The 21,861-nt window shown below is 34.3% G+C and overlaps 2 protein-coding genes across 2 annotated transcripts in view; both read left to right on the top strand.

Moving 5' to 3' along the window:
• LOC306642324 (complement factor H-like) overlaps positions 1 to 21,861 on the top strand; it is a 309,798-nt gene that overhangs the window by 276,694 nt on the left and 11,243 nt on the right. The window lies entirely within an intron of this gene.
• Positions 3,999 to 21,544, top strand: LOC306641423 (complement factor H-like). Its single transcript, XM_079106486.1, has 6 exons — positions 3,999 to 4,141; positions 9,575 to 9,752; positions 10,475 to 10,657; positions 10,756 to 10,935; positions 13,491 to 13,613; positions 21,298 to 21,544. The coding sequence occupies exons 3-6, from the start codon at positions 10,534 to 10,536 to the stop codon at positions 21,420 to 21,422; spliced, it is 552 nt and encodes a 183-aa protein (XP_078962612.1). The 5' UTR covers positions 3,999 to 4,141; positions 9,575 to 9,752; positions 10,475 to 10,533; the 3' UTR covers positions 21,423 to 21,544.

Raw genomic sequence — 21,861 nt, 5'->3', positions numbered from 1 at the left:
CATTTCTCCAAACTTTTCTAAGTCCATTTCTCCAAACATTCCCAAGTACTTCTGTTAAACCACATGCAAGTGTTATCGAACCACCTGGTAGATGCAGTCACAGGAGTGACCCCATTTCATTGTACCAGACTTCCATGATATGCAGATTGTGTTCTTTGACAAAACACCTATGGGAAAACAGTAATATGTATATTTATTTGGTTGAAGATTTCAGTGCACAGGCCTTGTCTCTAAACTTGCTGCTGCTTGTAAAGCAGAATATAATAAGAGTGCGGAACTGGAGGTTAATGAAATTAATCATCTAAAAGTAACCAAGGCAGAAACGAGAGAAACAGGAAAGTGAGAGGTAGAAAACATGCCCCCAGAAATCAAGTCCCAATGACTTCTTCCCCCCACTGGGCCCATGTCCTAATGTCTCTACCACTTCCCCATAGCCCACCAAGGTAGAAATCTAACAGTGGCTCAATCCATTAAGTTCATCCTAGTCCCGTGATCCTATCACCCTTGCAAGGTCAACACCCCTCAACACAAAACCACTAGGAAAAAACCCTTCAAGCCATGAACTGCTGGGGGATTATGAAGGTGCAGGGCATATTTGGAGGAGTGTTCACATTGCTTAGAATATGGATTCAGTGCAGGCCTTGAGGTCAAATGACACTCATTTCAGATTCATTTTCTTCCACTGACTCAGAGTTACTGTGGACATGTCAGTATACTCTGGAATTATGAGAGTTCATGCACATTCAAGAGGGATTGTGGAGACCACACCATGTGTGTGTATGTGGCTGTGTCATTGTGTTTAGCAACCAAAACCAAGAAAAACATGAGATAGAGAGAATGTCTGCCCTACAGAATAAACGGGACATATTTTAACCTCAAGAACATGGATTTTGGAAGTGAGACATATCATAGGAGAGTAATACACATAGAATGGTCCACACACTTCCATAATTTTTCTGCTTTCCTCTGTACTGAACTATGATAATCTCAAGGAACAGAGATCCTGAAATTTCCCAGGAGCATATGATGTCAACTTAGGTGTATTGAACATAATCTATTGGGCCAGCTTGGGAATAGCATTCTGCTTCTCTCTGCTCTGATTCACATGGTATGTGTGCCATCCTGGAGGACCATGGACTTTTCCTGACACGTGAAGCTGAGGGATCTTGTAGGAGGCAGACTCAAGTGCATTCCCATGACCCGTACAGTCACCTGACTGGGTGCTTTTGAGATCCCATCTGGTGACTTCTGAAGATGGGCCAGAGATGCTGGGTGGTGCAGAGCGCCTGATGATGTAGCTCACTGGGGGATCCCTCAGGAATTCTAGATATTCTTCCGAGCCTGTCTGAAGAACTGTGTGTGTGTCACCCTAGGTGAAGTGGGTACAAGGAAGGTGGGTGGCATCATGCTTGTGTGAGTCCCACCCATTTACTGTGTTGTGGGGAATAAGGAGAGTGTCCTGAGGGTGATAGGGAAGGGACTGAGCTAGGAGGCTGCCCTTTTCTGGGCCCAGTGACCACAAGGACACAAGAACCTCCAAGCCCCTGTTTGATCTTGATCTGACCCTCGTGGGGCTTAGCATGGGATTTTGGTCCCTTAGTGGGGTCGCCTGCCAAGGCTCCCTTGTCCCTTGTTCTCTCTAAGTACATTTGGAACCAGGGCCCCTGTCCTTGCTCTTTCCTCTGCCTGGAACACACTACTTGTGTTCTGCCCTGCCTACATGCTCTTTCTCTCTCGGTCCTGTAGCCCGGAACCCATATGGCGGTTTCTTGGCCCAACTTTGGACAGGAGCATTCCATGTGTTTTCACTCTGGGAGACTCCCGAGATGGGAACACTGCCCATGTCAGGGCACCGTGGCCTTCCTCAGCTCCTCTGGCCATCAGGCCCTCCCTGCAAGCTGCTCTTCTTTCCTGCTGGGCTGAGGTCTGCAGGTAGACATTCCAGTGGCCATCCCTCTCCTTTCCATTACGTCGTCCTACAGCTGTTTCTCTCTGGTCCCCATAGGTTCCCTCAACATCCAGAAGGGTTCCCTTGCTCATGTGGATCTCCAGGGTGTGACGTCATTCATATTCTGTGCTCTGCTCCCAGGGAGCTCTGGGCATCCCCCTGGGGTACCTGATGTCACAGTGTTCCTCATGTACAAATGTATGTCAGCTTATTTAGACTGATACTTGGAGGGTTGGACCTTACTAAGCTTGTTTCCTTAATGACAATCTGTAAAACATAGGGCTGCTTTAAATACTTCTGATGATGTGGACTTTCCCCAAGCTCCCTCTGTCTCCACACAGCTGGGAATTCCCATGCGAAGTCCTTCCGTTCACCCCAGAGCACTGCCCTAAGTTGGGGCAACGCTAGGTGTGATCAGGTGCCTGAGCTCCTGCCCCTCCGCTGTGGTGCTTTCACAGTGTGTGTTCTTCCCAAGTTCCAGATGAAAGTTGAACCCCAGTGCAGCAGTCCGGAGGGGTGGAGCCCCATGGAAGCGGTCAGGCCATGAGGCCATGATCATGGGTGGAAGAGTGCCTCTAGCAAAGAGCACTTGTACAGCACATGCTGGGCCTTGGGTAGCTCCCCAGCACTAAAAACACACACATACACCCACATATGCACACCCACATACAAACACACACTCTCTCTGTCACACACAGTCTCACACATGCAAACTCATACACACACACACAACTCACACACACATTCTCTCTCACACACACATTAACTTATACACACTCTCATGCTCAAAGTGATTTATTATATTAATATCATTTTCTTGATGATATACAAAATTTAACTTTATTTCCTTCTTGATGCAATTGATGTGGTTTCATTTCAAAAGGAAGCAAAACCTTTGAGAAAAATGATACATCATTATTTTTTTCTTTTCAGAATTACTACTTTGGTCAATGTACATAAGTACCTCTTTCCTCCCCTGACACACACACTTAAAGCATAGTATGACTTAGAAGTGATTCAGGGAACTTCATATGTATACTGGCACTCACTAATTTATTTTAGCTGAGATCTTTTATGTCCACCTGTGTTTTAGGTGATCAACTTTTTGTATCAAAGACTTCACTCCTAGACATAAAAGTAATGTTCTTAGTGAAGATTTTGGGTAATGGTGTATAATCTCAGAATATTTTAACCTTTGTAATTTATATATTTGATATTTTGATATTTTAAGGTAGGTTTAATTTTGAAAAACCTCCCTTTTAGAACATCTGCATAAACAGATATTGGAAAAAAGATGTGTTTCAATGTGTTCAAAGATTTTTCTGGTATAATATCCAAGGTTAATTAAGATTTTTTAGGAATGATTATTTCCACTTATCTTATTACATATGAATCCATTTAGTAATATTTAATATTCTTTAAATGAAATGATGAAGATATCCATTCCTACTTCTTGATTCCTGTTCTTTTTTCACAATTTATATGCTGATAGAATCTAGCTAAAAACAGATGCAAATTGCCCTCTTATAAAACTCATCATACACTAAATTCTGGTCAGTGACTCATTATGAAACTTTCTTATTATGAAATAGAAATTTTTAAATAAAATTCTTCAATATATTTTAATTAATACATATTTCTTCTATTATATCACAACTATTAAATCTGACATCTTAATTCTCCAAATGCCATTCCAGTTTTCTAAAATAAGTAATACACATCTGTAATGGTCTATTTTATTACTAGCATCAGACAGATGCTTAAATAAATGGAATTGAGAAAAATTTGAATAAACTTAGTAGAACATTTAAGTGATAAGTAAAAGATCACGTAGGAACATATTTTTCATTTATAGTAACTATTTCAGGACAACAATTTATCTTTGATCTTAGGCTAATTTGATACAGTACTCAATTCATCATCACATACTTACCTAAAGTCTTATGTTCTTGGGGTGAGACTTACTAATATTGTCCTTTAAATTACATTAGAAATTAAATTCTCAATTTAATTATGCATTAGAATCTTGTGACATGCCAGTATTTGCTAGAACCAAAAGTAATGGCACCTGGTTTAAACTCAATGACAAGTTCGACTGCATATGTGATGTTCCATTTGAAAACACATTAAAACATGCCCACAGATCCATAGTACCTAAGGCCAATGGATGGTCTCATATGCCCAGATGTTATGGTAAGTACTGTTTCAGAAATTCATTTTTGTTTTCAATATAAAAATAAATGTGCATGTGCTCTATTTTTTAGAAATTTGAATTACCTGGAAACATTTTTAAGGACCAACATGAAAATCACAATGGTCCTTCTGATTTAACAAACTGGGAGGAAAGGGTGTTTTCAACATTAAAGATAGTAATGTGTTTCCAAAGCAGTGAAATAAAGTAATGCCTGTTGTAGGCCAAGTACAAAGGATTGTTTTGGTTAGTAGATTAAATAGTCCATGTAACTTTTTTTGGTCATATTTCTGTCAGACAATGCAATCTAATTACATTATTAAGATAGTTCTAGCTTCTTTGATGTGTCCAGTAAGAAGACTGTAAAACTGTGGTGGATTTGGCAATATGGAGCTCCTGTTGGAAGTACGGGGTCTTGTTGGCAACAAGACCACACAGTTTTGTAAGAGGAGGAAGGAAAGAACAAGGGCGTGTAAATCTAATGGTGGAAAGAATCAGAAACTGATGGTTCTATTGTATTTTGAAATATGAGAAAAGGGCATTGAGATTGAATAGTGTCTGAGGAAAAGAGGATGAGGAGCACTAGTAGAGTTTCAAGACTTCAATTACAATGGTGGCAGGATATATCATACCTTGAGACTTGATTGTCAGCATGGAGGAGCCACTCAAATTTAATTCATTTGGGATATCAAGAAATTCCTTTTGTAAAATAGGAGAAAATGATAAAGAACCCAAACCCAGGTTTTCCTTTCTAGAATTTTCATTGCAGTATTGGAGAATAATACCGAAGTCCAATGAATTAAGGTGAATAATAAACCAATTAATTAAAATAGTCCAAGTATGTTTTATATACCACCATTCAAAGAATAAAAAAAAAAAAAATCCAATGACATAGAAAATAGGAAGCAACTGAAGCAAGGAAATGTTGAAAAATGTTCACTCTAAAGGGTTCATGAATTTAGATAATTCAAAGATAGTAAATCCAGGAATCTGAACAGAGAAGGGGAGAAAGATACATACTAACATTAGAAGAATAGACAAGGGGTGGATCACAAAACTTTAGATTTTTTTCTACATGAGAGAGAGGCTTTTAAAATGATGTCTGTAATTATAAGGAGATCCATGCTGTGTACAGCCAGAAGCTTTCACAATACCAAGTGACCATCTTCATAAAAGGTCTGAGGCATTAGCTCAGTGGTAGAGTGCTTGGCCAGCCCAAGGTTTTGAGTTTAATCCCCCACACTGCAAAAATAAATAATATAAGTGAGTAATGCAAGAGTATGAATATATGACTCTCAAGGCCTTTCCAATGTCACTAGACATGACTGGAAAATGTGAAGCTATGAAGCAAAGGAGAGAAAGGAGGAGCTACAGAGATAGCAATAGAAACTAATTGAGTGAAAGTAGCTTTTTATTGCCAATTTTAGAACGATTCATGACCAAGTGAACACACAGTTCTCTAGGAGAGTGTAACTCTCCAAAAACTGAATATATGACAACTTAGTATTCTTGCATCAGCCATGTAGGAGAAAACTGCATAGAGATTGACAGATATTCAAATGTCCTGGGAGTTCTTTTCTATGTGGAGAGCTTTATGTTATTATCATAAACCACTTAAGCAAAACAGGTTTATAGATATCTAAAAGTAAATACCTTAGAGTAAAAAATCCTTACTAACATTTCCATATGTCAGTAGTAAGTTATATGATTTTGACTGGTAGACAAAGACAAATGATTCTCCTCTGGTATTGGCCCATTCACTTTCTCTTTAAATTGCACTTTTAGTTATTATCTCTATAGAAATACAGCATTTGTTTAATACTGAACAGTCAAAATCATTTTTTTCTTTTTATGGCAATGCTTTCTATAATATGATAAAATCAAGAATTTATATATAATGAACACAAAATAAATATACGTACACACAAACATACAAAATAACTTTTAGGTTTGGGAAATTTTCTGATATTATTTTTTGAGACAATTGTGCATTCCTTTGATTTGAATCTCCAGCCTTCATCTAACCTGATAAATCTTCAATTTGGTTATCCCATATTTCTTGGAAGTTCTGTTCATAGTCTTTTTACCATTTTTCTCCATGGCTAACTTTGTATTCAGTATTACGTATTTTGGGATTGGGGATGTGGCCCAATGGTAGAGCACTTGCATAACATGCATGAGGCCCTGGGTTTAATCCCTATGCTAAAAAAAAAAAAAGTAAAAATTAAATATTTTGTCTTCATTACCTGAAACTCTGTCTTCCAAGTGTTCTAGTCTGCTGGTGATACTTTCTATTGAATTTTTAATTTGGTTCATTGATTTCTTCATTTTGAGGATTTTTCCTTGATGTTTTCAGAATCTCTATCTCTTTTTTGAAGTGATCTTTCATTTCTTTGCTTTTCTTTCTGATTTCATTTCATTCCTTAAATAGTCCTTTACCTTGCAGATCATTTTATGTACATTCTAAATTCTTTCTCTGACATATCTTCCACTGAGGTACCAATGTATTCTTTTATTGAATTATCTTGGTTGGTTTGGGGTGATTCATTCCCTTGCCTTTTCATGTGTTTTGTGTGTCTACCCATCTGACAATATGGCTCTGAGTTAGCAGAGTTTCAACCCTGTGGATATGTAGTATCCCTGAAGTTTTCTAGTCCCTAACCATTTAGGGGGAGACAAACAATAACAACCACCAATGCAATATACAGCATTAAAGCAAACAGTTTTTGTAATGACATCTATAGGGCAAATTATTAAAATAAACAGAAATGATATGATCAGTCACTTCCCACAGTAAAAACATTAAGTTTGCAAATGGATTTACAGTTTTGAATTGTGGACTGGGAGAGAACAGAAGTAATGTAGGATGTGATGATTATGAGGGCAGAGGAGAGAAGATAGAAGCAAAAAAATGAAAGGAAGAGTGAAAGAGAACAATAGAGATTGGATTTTAGAAGAAGAAAAGAGAGAACTGAGAGAAAAAAACACATAAAGCAAAATTTTTATTATTAAAAATAAAAATAAGTGCAGGGGATGTAGCTCAGTTGGTAGAGTGCTTGCCTTGCAAGCACAAGGCCTGTGTTCAATCCACAGCACTGAAAAATAAATAAATAAAAAAATAAAAAATAAAATGAATACAAAAAACCCTGAATTATACTAACCAACATTCTAGTCCTCAAAATACTGATCCATGAAAAATAATTGGTTTCAAAAATGCTAGAAATGAGAAAAATGAATATGTATAAATGTCCATACCAACAAAGGTCACAATTTAACAAAGAAAAGAAAAAAGGTCTCGAGAAAAAGTATTGTGTCTGTTGGAGTTCAAAAATTTCAACTTCCTTTCTCAGCAGAGTTAGGTGGGATTGCTGGGCAGAGAAAGGTAATCCTGTAGATTGAACTCCTGAAGGCAGGGGTTAGACTTGGGTGGGCCCCAGTTTCTTCCCTGAATACCAGTTGGTCTGGAGACTTCAATCAGTGTGCCTCCATGTCTCAGCAATTTTTGGTCCATTCTGGAAGATTGCACCCCAGGGATCTTCCCTGGGTTCCACTCCTGTGGCTGAGGAACCAGTTTTTAGTCTGCTGCATCACCTGTGGACTCCACACTTCCTGGTCTTGGATTCAGTCTCCAAACTCAATCTCTCCTGTCCCCACCCTTTTATTCCCAGTCAAGCACAACTCTCCCAGCTAGTTCTGCAAGCAGCGGATTTGGAGTGGGAGGGTGAGAACCGGGTGGGTTTCCACAACCAGTTGTCCACTGTGTAAACCTCTCTCCACACTTGATTTTCTCTTGGTCACTTAGACACACCCTATGTCGAGCAGTGTGATTTCGCCAGGCCTTTATTTGAGACTGAATTTTGGTTTGCCAGGAATCAGCTTCCCCAGCTGCTGGCCATCACATCAGGATTGCAAAATGGTTCTTTCTGTCTTCTGCATGCAGCCCGGAGAGAAGGTGGCTTCTATCCCACACAAGAATATTATGCAGCACACCTTTCAGTTTAGTTGAGCAGTGTCTTTGATCTCTGAACTCTCCATATTCAGACACAGCTCAAGCCTACCCCAACTGTGAGTTCTTTTAATTCCATTATCCCTCCACTTGGGTCATGGAGGGCTGCTCTGACAGGTGCCTCCAACCGTGGCAGCAGCTGTGTCACTGGGATTTTCCTTTTTTATTATATCCAGCCTCCTGAGTCCCCCATCTACTTTGAATGTCTAGCATTAAATTCCAGAAAGTTTGCCATCCTTTGTTGTTGTTTTTGTTCACCCACCCTGCTGAGAAGCTCACTGTCTGCTTTCTTGGTTTCATGCCACAGAGCAGTCTTTTCTCTTCCATCATCTTGAAACCCCCTCCAAAGACAAAGGAAATTTTATGTAAAAGATTGTTATAGAAGTCAGGAGAGGAATCCCAGTGACTCTCATTCAAGTGTGGTTTTCCTCAAGTAATTGGCAAAACTCAAAACAATTACAAAATTAATTTTGGAGGGCTTTTGGGGATTGATTCCAGGACCTTACACCTGCTACCATGAGCAGCATCCCCAGCCCCACAACAAAAATTTTAAGTTAGTTTTTGATGCATTACTTTTTAAAATAGTGTTTATTGTCCATCTAATTTGATAAGTGTTTTAGTGCTTTACTGTTGCTGGTATGCATTTTCTTTCTACTATGGTTCTAATTTTCTAATTGTGACCTTTAATTTTATTAATTTGTGAAGAAGAGGAATTCCAAATAAGAAAAGTGACTTTTCAATATTATTTACGAAAGTCCCCTACTTTTTAAAAACTAAAAAATGAGATTTTATAGGTTATTCCTTGTTTGAATTAAAATAATTAATAATCATAAAATATAATAAAATGATTGAATATTAATATAAGGATTCAAAGCACTTAGAATATGACTATCAGTTTGGCCTTGAACTATTGCTTAGTTTTGTTCTTTATTTGTAATACATTAATTACACAATTTTTAATATTCCTCTTACATCAATACATTAGAATTCCTTTTTTATATGATCTATTTTCTTAATAATATTAAACACAAAAGCCAGTTTTTTAAAATGTGCAATTTAAAATTTGTATAAAGTTGATTTTTTTAATAAGTGAGAATAATGTCATGTTTTGAGAGTACAATCATGTAACATTAAATTTTACACATCAACAATAAGTCATATTCAGTGCAAACTCGTTGAATTTGGAAATTAAATTTTAGGACAGATATATTGCCAGGCAATACCACCACATTTCTCAGAATCCTATACAAATAAATTTAGACAGGAAATAAAACCTAATATGTAACATTTTTTTCCAGGAAGAGGATTCATCTGAATCTCTCCTGCATGCATCACTAAACACCTACCTCATTTTTACATGATATGTAAAATTTAATTTGTCAAAGATTAATTACATATTCTTATTAAATTATTTTATTTTTTATTTTAGGGAGGGAATGCACAATTCCCAAAATAGAAAAATTCTTAATTGTTGATCCCAAGAAAGAAAAATATAAAGTTGGAGACTTGTTGAAATTTTCCTGCTGATCAGGACTTGAGAAGATTTGGACCAAATACATTGCAATCCTACTATTTTGGATGGTCCCCTAATATTCCAGTATGGAAATGTGAAGATTTACCTTACTGTTGTAGAAATAATTATTAGAATTTTGAATATAAATTTTTTCTTCTCAATATTATATTGGCTTCCATAGTGTCTATAATACAGTTCATGAAATTGTTGATATGTGTTGTGCAGTAGAAAGCTCAAACTAGTTTAAGAATTTAATCACCAGTTATTTCTTGAAATATGTATTGACAGATATGTTGACTGAGACTAGAGAGGCTTACTTTGATACTTTTCATTTTTCCTCCACTGCAACCATTAATACTGGACATTTTATATAGTTCAGGACTTCTCTCAAGTTTCATAGAGTATATCTAAACAATATTTGAATAGTTAATTCAATGGAGTGTATTAGGAAATCAGTTTAAAATGTGGATCGAGTGCTTGTCTCATTGATGATCCTTTCTCAAAAAGTTATGTTATAATGCTACTATTGAATGAAAAATTACTATAATTTCCACAGCCACATTGGCTAACAGTTTGCATGCATCTTCAAAATATCTTCATTATTGAAAATATTTAAAGCTTTAAAAGTACTTCCAATAATATTATAATAGACGCAATTCAACTTGTATATATAACTGCAATGTAAATGTTTATTTTCATTAAGAATTCTGTAATGAATCATATATAAATAATCAATTTCTAAAAATTTTTCCATTTCTCTGGATTTTTAAAGTGCAAAATAGACCACTTAACCATTAACCATTGTTTCTGTTTTAGAAGATGTACATTCATATGGTCCACCTCCTCTACTCCTTAATGGAAAAGTTCAGGACAAAATGGAAGAAGAATATGGACACAATGAAGTGGTAGGATATAATTGCAATCCCAGATTTCTGATGAAGGGACCTAATAAAATTCAATGTGTTGATGGAAAGTGGACAACCTTGCCAATATGTACTGGTAATGTATTAAAATATTAAATTTAAACAATCATTTTTGTATTTATTTTAACATACATAGTGTCTTCATTGTGAACATTTTTTGTGAAATTTACATAGAGGATGAGAGAACATGTGGAGCTATACCGGAACTTGACCATGGCTCTGCCCAGCCTTCTGCCCCTCCATATTACCATGGGGATTCAGTGGAGTTCAACTGTACAGAAAACATCACAATGATTGGAGACAGATCAATTACATGTGTTAGTGGAATGTGGACCCTACTTCCTCTGTGTGTTGGTGAGAACACCCTTCTCAAATTCACACTTAATGAAGTTCAAGTTTTACATAGAAAATATTTGCGATCATATTTGTAAAATTTAGAGATATTCTTGAAAAGGTCTTAACAATAATGAATTTTATTGCTCAGCATTTAATGAGTTTCCAGAAGAAATAAATAAAAGTACTAATAGAATATATTAATGTTTCTATTTCTGCTAATATTATTTATCTTATAAGTGTAGAGTTAGATTTTACTTATAAATCATCATATTACTTAAGTTTGAATACTTGTTACCAAGAAAATATAAGTACTCTGCAAAGAACTGTTGTTTGTATATGGCGCTCTGTTTTTCAAAGAAATAAAGTCCACCAAATTACCCACTTCCAACTAACTTTTCCTATAAGAATCTTTTCTCTGTTAGAGATTCTATCAAGGATAAATTTTCATTTTTAAAGTTAGCAAACTGAAGTTGATGTGCTACCACATGGGTTGGCCATAGGCCTCCAATCACTATTACAACTTAGTCACATGACACATCCAATGTTGGTCCAGGAAACAAATGTCACTGATTAGTTTCACTCTGCCCTGTTGGTGATCAATCATTTGATGACCAAAGGAAGGGTTGTTCACTTTTTTCCTAGACTGAGTTCTTTCCTAGAGTTTTCCTGGGTCCTTAATTCCAAGACTGTCCTAGGTTTCCAGTCTTACTTATTCATTGGATTTCTAGATATAATTAATCCCAGAATGGGGTCGAGCTTCTCCAAGACAGGACTTGCATTTGTTTTGTTCTCATGTGCTCTCAATACCCAGAAGACAGATGGACATATAGAAGCTATTCATTAAGATTTTGTCAAATGAATCAATACTTTTTGTTGATTATTAACCCTACATTTTTTGCTAACACATTCCTGGGAATAAAAGTGTCTTCAGACTTTTCTAACCTCACTCATCATTGTTCTTTTTTATATACAAAAGGTTTTATCTGATTTCATATGGGAGGAAAACCCAAGTTAACAGTAGGCACAAGAACTCTTAACTTTTCTTTCTATATTACACCCACACTTGTGCTACAATATTATTTCTTCTGATCTCACAGAGTTTTTCTTCCTGTGGTTCATCTTCTGCCTACTGCCTATAGTCAGCTTCATATAAGCCCTTCCAGCTTTCATAGGTTGGTCTACAATTCTGCTTCTCATATTCATTTCCTTTCCACCAGTCTAGCTATTCATGCTTCTCAATAGATTTATTTCCTCCCAATAAACAAAGAAATCCTTTCAGAAACAAATCAAATCCAGGGACACCATTCCCCTTGGCCACAGATAGATCTTCCTTTAGTTACTAGGACTTACACAACCTCTTGATTTTCCCTCCTCAACACTCTGGACCAGCCCAGGATGAGATCAATTCTCAAGTACCACATGTGTTTTAACTTCCCACTTTATTGTTTTTGTAAGATTGGTTTACAGCCTTACTGGGCTTTGCTAGTTACTGACTTTGCTCTGCTGTGTTCATCCTCACTTTGCTCTGCTTTTCAAATTGTTAATAACAAATATTGTCAGAGACCTATACTGACATTTTATCAAATTCAAACAGAATTCTCATCTTCCCCCAATTATTGAAATATTTGATACATTAAATGCTTCTGTAGTACTTATTTCACTCATAACAGAGTCGGCAAAATGTTTTTATTTTGGCATTATAATATTATTTGACTATAGTATGATCTGGTATATAGTTTCTCAAAGACTCTAAGAATGGAAAAGGAGATTATAATTTTAAAGCACCCAATTTCTTTTTCTTTTTATGGTGTGGGGATTAAACTCAGGGCCTGGAAATGGCATGCAAGCATTCAACCACTAGGTAATACTCCCAATGAAAGCGCTCAATTTCTTATTCCAAGGATCGATCTCTCTCTCTCTCTCTCTCTCTCTCTCTCCCTCTCTCTCTCTCTCTCTCTCTCTCTCTCTCTCTCTTCCTAACACTTGCTCTTGTTCTCTGTCTCTCTCTCAGGTCATATAATGAATCTGCTTAAATATTCATGTCCTATTCTATATATTCTAGACAGATTTTATAATATTATGTTATCGTGCTCAAAAATACATTTGAACTAACAACTTGTTATATTTCCATAGATGATGTTTTTATTTTAATATTTTAGGATTCTGGATTATAGATAATATAATGGTGGTTGCAATTAGGAAAGCAAATGAATATAAACCTTTTGCACAAATTTGAAATGTGGAACCAAATTTAGTCTTTTGATAACTATTTACTATGCAAATCTTCTGAGAAAATGAGTCTCTTGTAGTCTTTCAGTTCCCAAAGTACAAAATATCTTAGTAACAGATATTTTCTCTGATATTTCAAAGACAGGACATGAGACTTACATTCATACAAAAGCACGCATCTCATGCAGTGGTGACCAGGGTTAATTTGTTGATAGAATTTAGAGGCCTAAGTCACAATTTCATTTTACAATTGTGAAATACAATTTCATTATACTGTACAGCTACTTTTAGGTTGGTTTGATTCTTATAATTGATCTCTTCAGGGAAATATTTTCATTTCATAGCAACAGATCAACTTGAGAAGTTTAAAGCACCAAGGTTAATTGTACATGAGGCAAATCAATCAGATAAAAAAGAATATAATCATAATTTTAACCTAAGTTACAAATGTACGGGAGACCTGGGATAGAAATATTCAATCTGTGTCAATGGAAGACTGGATCATGAATCAACTTGCACAAGTAAGTTCTTGTTTACAATGTTTTCTAAAATGTATTCCTTTTTCCTCACTTATAAAAGGAGTATTTTGTGTTTTTAAAGAGTTTAGCTATTTATTGATACCAACACTTTTTTGCAAGGTAAATTTTGTCTCTGTCTGCCTTGAAAATTCTGGGTTGTACTGAATCCTGCAATTCAATTGAATAGCAAAGAGCATTGCAGTCTTTTAGTTTTTCATATCTGTGTTTATCTCTCTAATCGTGGGCACTAGTTTAATATTTTTGAAGAAATAGAATATATAGGACATACTACCATACCAATAAAAGAAACCAAATCTATGACATATATTTTAACTTGATAATTTTATTTTTTAAAGGAAACAAAATTACATGCAGTGAAGTACACACGTTTTACTACATTTTCTTGCTGAAGCATTATAACTTTATAGTATTCTAATTTAGTTTTATCACCTTATATTAATTTCAAGTATAGGATTAAGTAGGAGTTGATTTTTTAATCTGTATAGATAGCCCTTTTTTCAAACAATATGTAGGAAAAGAATCAATTTACTATAGAAGAATTAATTTATTTCAGCAGTCTCCATTCAATATTTTACCATATTTGTCATGTTATTTTGGGATTTCTCTAGATGGTATTTATCCAATTGTAGGTTCTATTTCTGTTCCTAGTTAACTGAGAAATTTTGATCATTGGGGGATGTTGAATACTGTTAAATTCATTTTCTTTATGTGTTGACAATACAGTGAATTTTACATGTTTGTGTGCACACATATGTATAAAGAATCTTAAATCTTTCATTCTTGAGGAAAAACTCTTGTGTGTTTATGACATGATATAACTCTCAGTTCTACTGTGCTGCATCCTATAAGTTTTGGCAAGTTGTATTTTCATTTCCATGTGCCTCAAGATACTTTCTAATTTCTCTTTTGATTTCTTCTTCGGCCAGTTGGTTATTTTTATGTTTTGGATAAGTTGTCCCCAAGACCCTCATGTGCATGATAATGCAGGAATACTCACAAGTCATATGATTAGACAACAGCTGTGACCTAATGAGTCAATTAATCCATTTGATGGATTATAAGTTTGAAAAACTAATGTACTGGGTGATGACTATAGGCAAGTAAATATAACCAGGAGGAACATTGCATTCATGAATAGACATGAATTTTCCTACTGGCTTTGATGGATTTGTTTAGGGCTCACCTCACATTAGGAATATTTCAACCACTTTCTAGATTTCACTCCAAGGGAATTGGTTCATGAATTGTTGACCAATGTGTCTTTGGGGAAAAGAAGGATTGAGGATTCCTAGTTTGTCACTCCTTTGTTTTATTCTTGATTTTATGTTTGAATTTATCAGATTCTTTATCATTTCTGTGTTAGTCAGCTTTTCATTGCTATGTTAAAACACCTGACAAGAACAGCTTAGGGAAGGAAAAATTTACTTGGGGCTCACAGTTTCAGAGGTTTAGTTCATGGTTGGCGAAATCCATTGCTCTGAGCCTGAGATGAGGCAGGATATCATAGCAGGAGACCATAGCGGAGAAGAATTGGTTGAATCTTGGTAGCTCGGAAGCAGAGAGGGGAGTCACAGGGATGATGAACACCCTTCCAGGGCATATTCCCAGTGACCCACCTCCCCTAGTTTCCTACATTTAACATTCCATCCATTCAAACCGGAATGGTTTGATTAGGATAGAGCTCTCACAATTCTATCGTTTCACCTCTGAACATTTCTGCATTAACACAGAAAGTTTTGGGCCAAATCATAATGGTTTATCCAATTTTATTAATAATTTTAGTAACCAATTTCAACACTCTAATTTGTTTCCATTTTCTCTTTTCCACACTTACATTTTTAAAGTTTCACTTTTTAGTTTTGCTAACTTTTTCTCTTCTTTCTTAAATTTTGTCAATTTTCTGTTCAACTAACTTTATTGTTTTCTTCCTTATAAAGACTTTGAGTTTAATTTACTGCTAACATTAATTTTTATGTTATTCATTTTTTCCCTGCATGGTCTGGGAATGTCATTTAGGGGCTTACCTCTCCATCACTAGGCAGGCATTCCATATCTTAGGTATGTCCTTAGCCCACTACTATCATTTTAAGTTAGAAATTAATGCATGGATTTCAATCTTCATACTTCTAAAATAAAAACATCAAACCTCCATTTTTTAAAGTCCTGTTCTAGCTGCGTCCCACAAAGTTAGTTGTATAATATGTATATGAATATTTAACTATGTATTTTATAAATAAATATTTATGTTTATTTTTAAAATGTATTTATTTATAAACACAAATTGTATGTATTATATATAATGTTATTTGTATTATACATATAATTTATTTGTAATTTTTATTCCCTTTGAAATATATTCTGATTTTCCTTGTGATTTGTCCTTTAGCTCAACAATTATTATTTTGAAGTATATGCTTTTATTTCCAAATATTTTTTATAGATAATTTATTCTTACAAGACTATGTAGTCATGTAATTCTGTTCTCAGTAATACTATGCAATAGTTCAAATCATGATTATTTTATTTCACTATATGTTGTCTATCTAATTTATAACTCCATTTCCTCATAAAATATGCATATATTCTAGTAGTAAGATTAGGTTAAAGTGAGTAATAGTGTTTTTCAAATTGATCCTTATAGTTTCAAAATCTTTTTGCTATTTGTTCAATGAGTCTTAGATGCATTGTGTCAATATTGATATCCAGGATTATGCCTTTATCTTCTTCAGTTCTATTTTTGTTGTATGTATTTTGATATTTTTAGATGTATACATGTGTTCAAGATTGGTTTGTCCTTTTGAAGTAACTCTTTTATAGTTATAAAATACTTATTTCCAAGTTTTTAAAGAGTTCTCCTAATGTATATATTCTCTAATTTTAAGGTAGCTAGGTCTTAAAATAATTGACCATAACTGTGTGATATAGAAAATCTAAATGAATTTTAAATCATCAATTTCTTAAAACAATTTCTTGAAATTAAAATTATAAATTCAAGTAATGAAAGAGTAAACTACATATTGTAAATGCTTATTTTGCAAATTTGGAAAATTGGAAAACAAACAACTTCTTTATCAAGTGCTTACTACCAAAAATTACTGTAAATTAATGACAGTAATTGCAGCATAATTTGAAATCTATGGAATAGAACAAATACAGAGATATTTACAGCATTGAAACATACATTAGAAAACAAAGAACAAAATAAAAGAAACATATAATCTAGAAATCAGAAGACACTTTAGGAAAATAAACATGAAAATACATTGAAAAATATGTCAAAATATTTAAGAATAGAAATAAGAAAATAAGCAAAAACGGAAACCTTGAAGTAAATAATAATCATGAATCAAGTTTGTTTTGTAGAATATGTCCATGAGCTGTTAACAGCATTGACAAACACGTGAAAAGATTTACAATACTTTCCAGTGTACACTTTGCTTTCTCTTTGCCTCTTTTTTTTATTTCAGATCAAGATATTTTATTAACAGCTACTACAAACAATAATATAGCTCAATTAGTTTATCAAGTCCATAATCTACATACAAAACTCTGTAGTTTATTCAATCTTTTGGAAGATTCAATGGAAGAAAATATTTCACATATAACAATAACAAAAAATATATTAACATTCATCAATAAAAATATGAGATTTATTAAAAATTAAAATTAAAATACCACTGAAGCAAAAAAAATAGCTTTTCTTCAACTAGAAGGACCATATTAGCTTGTAATTAATTTGTAAATTTAAGAAAATCTCAATGATAGCTTAACAGTTTAAAGTTCTATCACCTGATGCTAAATTTAGTGGAGAAAAAATAAACATAGAAGTGGGACCAGAACTAAAACACATTAAGGCATTTTTAAAAGCCTAAATAATTTCAGAGTATCATCCCTATGAGCAAAACATAATGCCCAGATGTAAGTACACTCAGATTCATATAGAAATTGAATGTATAAAGAGGACTTCCTCTCAAATCACTGGGAAAAAGAAGTAGTCAATAAATGTTATAGGGATAAGTAAAGTAATATCCCTGCCTTACCTCATATACCATGATAAATTCCATATGTACCAAAAATATTTTTAAGTAACATAACTATTAAATAATAATAAGAAAACTCCAAAAAATTTTTTTGAAAATCTGGAGTTAGCAAGATCTAACTTTTCATGACTGAAAATCCCCGAGTCAAAAATTATTTCACTGATACATTTTGTTATATAAAAATAAATTTTTTATGGAAAGAAGCATCATAGACAAACTTTTTAAGAAAGGAAACGAAGGGAGATATTTACAGCTCATATCACAAAGAGCTATCCTTCCTAACATGTAAATTGACAAAATCATAACCCTTTAAAAACATAGAAAAAGGAAATAAAATTTGCTATTAATAAACAACAAGATAGTTAAATTCACATATTTCTCTCACTTTCAGAAACCAAATAAACTGCAACAATAATTCTGGGTGACTTTAATACACTGTGGTCAGAATGTAGGAGAAAATACTTTCCCCTCCAGATTTCTATTACTAGAGTATGTTAGCTACCTTTGGATTTTTGCCAATGAATGGACAGAGAAAAACACTCTTTCATCTGAAGTTTTAATTTACATTTCTCTCTCCCTCTTTTTTTTTTTTTTTTTTTTTTTTTGTAGTGCCAGTGATTCAACCCAGGGCCTTGTGCATGCAAGGCAAGCACTCTACCAACTGAGCTATGTTCCCAGCCCTATATTTCTCTTTTTTCATGAGTTAAGTTAACTCTCTTGTTGTTTATTAATAGCAGATCTTATTTCCTTTTTCTGTGTTTTCAAAGGGTTATGATTTTTGTCAACTTACATGCATAAGACTTTTAATGAAGTAAAAAACACAGTAGAATAGAGAAAGCAAGCTTAAGGAATCAGAGGTTCAATTACTTCCAGATTCACCCAGAGCCCTTCCCCATTCAAAGGGAATACAGTTCATTTTCACATTATAAACCATCTAGATGCATCTGAGGTATTTTTGTTTTATAGGAATTCAGATATAAGGTTGAGAGGGGTCTTTTATACCCTACTAATTTTGTAACTACAGTTAAATTGTGTAGTCATTAAACTGGGTGTATACCATCAATTTATATCCCCTTAGCTTTTGGGGTTTCTGCCATGTCCCATGTAGATGAGGACAGGATTAACTGCTGGAGGACGATATTGGCTGTAAATCGATCAATTACCCATAAACTTATCTAACCAATAAACACAAAAGAGCCAGCACTCTTTTTAAATAATTGGGGGCATAAGGAAACTGGCCATACCAGATCTGGCCTCTAACAACATGGAGTAGCCCAACTCTCCTTATTTATATTCACACAGGTAAAGGGGCCAGGACTGGGAAGGGCTTCTTCTGTGATGAACAGGATGGGGTGGATTTAGGGGCATCAATTTGTTCAGGAATACTATCATACAACCAGACTGGGAACCACTCCCACACAGGGCCCCACACTCGTTCCTGGGAGTCAGGCCTCAATATCCCATGGCTTAACCACATCTGATTCTCCTAGATAAGGATGACTTCCCACACCTAGGCAGTGTAGGTGTGCCTCTAAATGGTAGGTTCAAGAGGGCTGAAACTTGAAATAGCACCCTGTAAATCATTTGTAAACATATTTAATGATCTAGAGGCAATACCATATTGATTGTTAACTATCTGCAAATTTTTCCTCTGGCTAATCAGCTTCTGTTGGTAGATTATTTCAGAAGGGTCTTAATCCAGTCCCAATACATTTGTTCATGCATATTTCTGAAAAGAACTTCATTGCATACTTTATTTAAAACTTGTTATTTAAAGTGTATCATTCTGCTAAGATTATCTAAAGATTACAAATAAGAAGTTTCTTGTAAATAAGTTTGCTTAAAAAGAAGGAATGGGTAAAATGATAAGGAGGAGCATAAAAATAGGTAGTACTAAACTACTATATGAATTCAAAAGTATAGCATAAATAAACATGCAACATAATTACATCATCATTTATGATACAGGACTATTGAATTTTCTGTTTTTGAAATATATTTTAAATATATTCAAATTATTATTTTTTATTTAAGGAATCTATTTTATCATTTTCTAGATGAGTAAGGAGACTCCTGCCCACCTGCACCTCAGATTCGCAGTGCTGAAGATATGACAACAACCATGAAAAATCAGGATGGAGAAAGAGTATCTGTTCTTTGCAAGAAAATTATCTGATTCAGGGAGCAGAAGAAATCGTGTGCAAAAATGGAAGATGGCAGTCAATACCATGCTGTGTTGGTCAGTAGTGTGCAACTTGCTTTATAACATGCTTTAAATTGCATTTAATAATCCCCTGTGCTTTATGTAAATGAAAAAGATGAAGACCTTTTTCTCTGTCTATCATACTCTATCCTGAAACTGTAAGTTATGATTCAGGTACATAAATCAGTCACCATCTTTCATTTCTGTCATCAAAATTGAACAAAACATTGCAATATTATGTAAATAGCAGATAAATTTTCTCTTTATGACTATTTTTCATATACTAAAGTAGACACAAATCAAGGGGGATAGTGGACAAGAGGATAGCATAGATATTGTGGTGATGTAAGTCAATAGTATTTGATTTTAGTTTTCATTTAGATGTTTTATTTATGTTTCACTCTTTGATTCCTATTTCTCACATAGCAAAACGTCCATGTTCTCAAGTGCCTGGATTAGACCATGGAACCATTAGTCCATCTAGATTTTCAGAAGAATGAATCCAGATATTATGCACATGGCACTAAATTGAATTATATTTGTGAAGATGGTTTTACAACCTCTGAGGAAGATGGGATAGCATGCCACGTGGGCAAATGGAGTTCTCCACCGCAGTGTGTAGGTGAGGACTATATGAAAACTTGAATTCTGATCTTAGATTACACATAATTAAATAAGTGAGAGTACAATCAATGAAAAATCATATGCTGTAGTCAACCTCAGGGGACAGAATAATAGAGATTATTATTTAATCATTCATGTATATATTACCATTAAAATACTTTCACATTATTGAACCAATATAATTTTGGTTTTTTTTTTTTTTCTTTTTTTGGTTCATTATGGAGTCAGTTTTTACTTTGGCATTTCTTTTGTAAAAAATGTAATGTATAGTGAATTTAAATTTATATAAGTTCTAGAGTTTCCTTTGCAACCAAGTTTCAACATATTTTAAAAATGCTTTTCTTACAGTGTTTCTTCTAATGTGTCATAATATTTGACACATTAACATAAAATTAATGTTATTAATTTTGAGTATGTTTCCATTTATCACTCATGGTTGGTTAGAGAAACTTTGCCATTTTTTATTTCAATTTCTTGCTCCTGCTTTTACAGTTTGAGTGATGGACAGAATGAGAAAGGTGAACTTAGGAAGCCTTTGTGCACGTTCTCTGTGACTTCATAGTAGCTTCTCTGTTATTATTATTTCTTTTCAAAAAATTGTGATATATCAAAATTGACATATAAAATTTTATTTCTGAGTTAGTAAAACATGGACTCATTCTTTCATTATTTTTTAGGACTTCTTTGTGAATGTCCACCTTCCATTATAAACGGTTTCATGTCTCATGAGTTAGTTACCCATAAGGCAAAGAAGTTACTTACAATTTTTCAGAAGGTTTTGGAATTGATGGACCTGCATTTATAAAATGTTTAGGAGGAAAATGGTCCTCCCCACCAGAATGTATAACTATAGTGTATTTAATTTTATAGTATGTGTGTCAGATTCCCTAATTCAAAGAATAAGTGATACAAATAAGAAAGTAAGCTGTAATTCTAGAACTTTACAAGGTACCTGATGTTTCTTGAGTCTGGCAGAGAATTATAGCCTAGTAATCAAAAAAATTGACACTATGAGACAAATTACTGCTTTTCAGCTCATTTTGTGTGAACATTTGGCATCCTCTGATGTACACTCTCAGACGTCTTATCTCTGTTCCTGAAGAACCTGGCCCTTACTCATCAATCTCATCATTATGTAATCTACTCTCAGTTCATAAGTAATGTCACTAAAATACATACTTTCTAAAGCTATGGAATAATTATTGTAAGTAATTCACATTTGCAGAAGCCAAAAGTAGAAATACATAACACATGTGGCAAGTGCGGGCAAAAAATAATTTGAATGTAAAAATCTAGCCTTAAACATTAG

The sequence above is a fragment of the Sciurus vulgaris genome, assembly GCF_902686455.1.
Source record: "Sciurus vulgaris genome assembly, chromosome: 12".
Lineage (NCBI taxonomy): Eukaryota > Metazoa > Chordata > Mammalia > Rodentia > Sciuridae > Sciurus > Sciurus vulgaris.
This window is presented reverse-complemented; position numbering and strand designations above follow the sequence as displayed.